This window comes from Octopus bimaculoides, chromosome 15 (genome assembly GCF_001194135.2).
Source record: "Octopus bimaculoides isolate UCB-OBI-ISO-001 chromosome 15, ASM119413v2, whole genome shotgun sequence".
Taxonomy (NCBI): Eukaryota; Metazoa; Mollusca; class Cephalopoda; order Octopoda; family Octopodidae; genus Octopus; species Octopus bimaculoides.
The window spans coordinates 5,032,175-5,035,786 of record NC_068995.1 but is presented as its reverse complement, the minus strand read 5'-3'; the positions used below and the strand labels follow the sequence as shown (position 1 = coordinate 5,035,786).

Genomic DNA, 3,612 nt, shown 5'->3' with positions numbered 1-3,612 from the left:
CCCCCCCCGGCACACACACCAGTATTTATGGCTTCAGATGGCTGTCATTGTGGGGGCGGGGCGAGTCAGTGCCTCCCCTTCTTTGTCATGCTAATGGCAATTATGTTAGTTCACATCTCCGCTTCCCTCCTCCCCTTCCACCCTACCATCGGCTTGGTGGTAATGATGGCAATGATGATGATGTTCAGTTCTCTGTTCACCCCTGTTGCTCTTCCTACCATTCACTCGATAGTATTTTTGTCACGAAAGAAGTCACGTTACTTTAATAAACCATTGGTGTGTAACAATAGACCTAGTTCACATGAATGTGTCTCTGTTAATCTTTGTTCAACGGTTGTGAACTAATATGCAAATTATATAAATCTAAGATATTTCTGTAAAAAAATATTAAAATTTGACCCTTTAGCATTCAGATGTAATGCTTATTTAGTTACATTGTCTGGAATTAATCATGCATCATCTCACAGCTTTGAGACTTCCGCAATGTGATCGTTTATCGTTAGATAAACAATTTGTCATTTACCATTAGATAAACAGTTTATCTCGAACATACCCTACAATGTCTGTGTTTGTTCCCCCACCATTGCTTGACAACCAATGTTGGTGTGTCTACGTCCCTGTAACTTAGCGGTTCAGCAAAAGAGACCCAATAGGATAAGTACTAGGCTTACAAAGAATAAGTCCTGGGGTCGATTTGTTTGACTAAAGGTGGTGCTCCAGCATGGCTGCAGTCAAATGACTGAAACAAAAGAATATGTATGTACCAAGAGTGTGTCTAAGTCTAGCTGGGACTACACAGGCATTTACATTTAAAACAATTACTGAAACCATGGTACATGTCAGTAGGTCATACAAACCTGTGACTGACAGCAAAGGTTTTTTTTTTTTATCCTACACAACAAATATTCACATGCATAAAAGCACGCACACACACTCATGCATGTGCGTGCGCACACACACACACACACACACACACGTGTAGAAATCAATTTTTCAATTTGTTCCAATTTTCCTTTGAAGCCATCTCTGTCAACTATTTCTCCTCTTATTGTAACAACAGACGGCAAATGTAGACAGAGTGTAGCCACGCTTGTTATTTAGTTCCAGACCTGCTTTGATCTGATAAACCTATTATATTACAAGGTCTTCCAACCATGACAGTCACATCTCACCCCTTTTGTTTTTTAGTTTTTGTAATTTTTTTTTTCACATTTCTCTAACTCTCTATTATCCAATACTCTCTTATAAGCTTACTGGCTTCAATCATTGTACTTCTGTCTGCTACTTATTTTATTGATTTCTATTTGTCAGACTGCTAACTCGCAGGACATAAAAATTCACATGTATTTTTGTCTTATAAGTAGTAGTAGTATTAGTAGTAGTAGTAGTGTCCCAAATAGTTGGCCAACACTGTGTATGCTTATGTAGATGTGATGTAGCAGTGCTGCCCAAAATAAGTGAACAATGCTCTGTGTGTGTGTGTGTGTGTGTGTGTGTGTGTGTGTGTGTGTGTGTGTGTGTGTGTGTGACTAAAGACTGATTGATTTGGTTTAAAATTCATGTTTCCTCATTTCATTTTCTTTTCCAGGGAGATTTAGCCAGAAAGAAGATATATCCGACACTATGGTAAATATTTTACTTTACATTTTCTGAATAAACAGAAGAATTCTGAAGAATTCTGTTAGTTCCTGCAATCATAATAAAGTTGTGAAATTTTAATTTATAAATCTGTATAACTTGAGTTATTCAACCCTTTGGCATTCTGATTATTCTTATGAAAACAAGACATTTGTACTCAGAGCCAGAGGTGGTTTCAGCCAGGTTGATATCAAACGGATTAAATTAATCATTTGTTAACCCTTTCGTTACCATATTTCTGTTGAAATGTTTTGTGTTTCTTTCAATTGATTTTAAATATAACAAAGAATTTAGCAAAATAACTTAGTTATCATTAAGCTAATGTTAGGAAGATTTTAATTCAGAACTTTTGAAAACAAGACATTTATACAAGAGTCAGAGGCAGTTGGTATCAAAAGGGTTAAATATATTGTTATTTATTGGCGTTTGTTTCCATACACACAGCAGGTCATTAATCATGCATGACTTAGACATCTTACCGTTTAGTTCTAACTTGCTTTACAGTGGTTTTTGTTACAAGTGTGTCTAAATTCTGTTTATGTTTGTTGTTGTTACAACAGGTGTCTCTTCAGAGACAAGTTACTTCCACCTGAAACCTATTTTATTGGATTTGCTCGAAGTAAACTGGAAATGTCAGATATCTTCAAGAAGGTACAGCCATTTATGAAGGTAAGACAAGTCTTTGTTCTTTCTCAGTAAGTTTTGGAAAGGTTTCTACAGTTGGATGCCCTTCTTAACTCCAGCCAGCCAACAGAGTGGACTGAGTGCTTTTTTTGCATGGCACCAGCACTGGCGAGGTCAGTTTTGGTGTAGTTTTTAAAGCTGGATGCCCTTCCAAATGCCGATACAATTCCTAATAATATTTAATTATAAAGATGCAATATGATTGGCTTATATACATTGAATACCTTACAGTGATCCAGAGAGAAAAATTGGTATCCGAGGGGTCCATAGGTAGAAAATAGTTGGGATCCACTGATTTAGATAATGTAGATTAAACTGTCTGAAAAGACAGGATGTTCATGGCTGGAACACTTTTGATCATAAGTTTTCTCAGTCATGAGTGACCTAGGGTTAAATACTGCATTTAACTATTTGTTGTTGTTGTTTGTTACAGGTGAAAAGTGGTGAGATGGAACTGTTGCAGAGTTTCTTCAAGATCAATGAGTACATATCAGGAAACTACGACAGCCAAGAAGACTTTGAAAAACTAAACGAATTATTAGAATCGAAGGGAAAATGCAACCGCATCTTCTACCTTGCACTTCCTCCGAACATTTTTGAACCTGCCACTGCACAAATCAAAGGTGTTTGCATGGCTGATGAGTGAGTGCTCCGTCAATTTTTTTTTATCTCATTTTTATAAAAAATGCATGTACACATAAGTCACTAGGTGTGATTTGAGCAAACCCCTTCCGCCCACAGAGGTTTTTCTCGTTGTTTACCTCCCCCACCTGTTTCTGTTGTAGGTCCAGATTTACAAGGATTATCATTGAAAAACCATTCGGCCGAGATTTAGATTCCTACACTGCCCTCAGCCAACACATTTCTGCAATGTTTCCAGAAGAACAGATCTACAGAATTGACCATTATTTGGGCAAGGAAATGGTACAGAATCTCATGATCTTCAGGTAAATATTCACACTACTACTACTACTACTACTACTACTACCATTGCTGCTGCTGCTACTACTACTATTGTTACTACTATTGCTACTGCTACTACTATGGCTACTATGATTATTACGACTACTACTATTACTACTCTTGCTGCTGCTACTACTAGTACTGCTACTATTGCTACTACTGCTACAATTGCTTCTGCTCTTACTACAACCAATGCTACCTACTATTGCTGCCACTCCACTGCTGCCCACCCCTTCAACTGGCTTTGTGTTCCAAGTTCACGTTCCGCCAAGGTTGGCTTTGCCATTCATCCTTTCGGGAGCAATAAAATAAATAACAATTAAACAC

The 3,612-nt window shown here is 37.6% G+C and overlaps 1 protein-coding gene across 3 annotated transcripts in view; it reads left to right on the top strand.

The window, feature by feature from the left end:
* The window catches only part of LOC106874526 (glucose-6-phosphate 1-dehydrogenase), a 29,842-nt gene that overhangs the window by 20,055 nt on the left and 6,175 nt on the right, over positions 1-3,612 (top strand). For all 3 annotated transcript variants that reach the window (XM_052973162.1, XM_052973163.1, XM_052973161.1), the window contains 4 exons: positions 1,589-1,626; positions 2,199-2,307; positions 2,756-2,964; positions 3,108-3,269. In XM_052973162.1, coding sequence (XP_052829122.1) covers positions 1,589-1,626; positions 2,199-2,307; positions 2,756-2,964; positions 3,108-3,269 — 518 coding nt within the window. The remainder of the gene's footprint in view (positions 1-1,588; positions 1,627-2,198; positions 2,308-2,755; positions 2,965-3,107; positions 3,270-3,612) is intronic.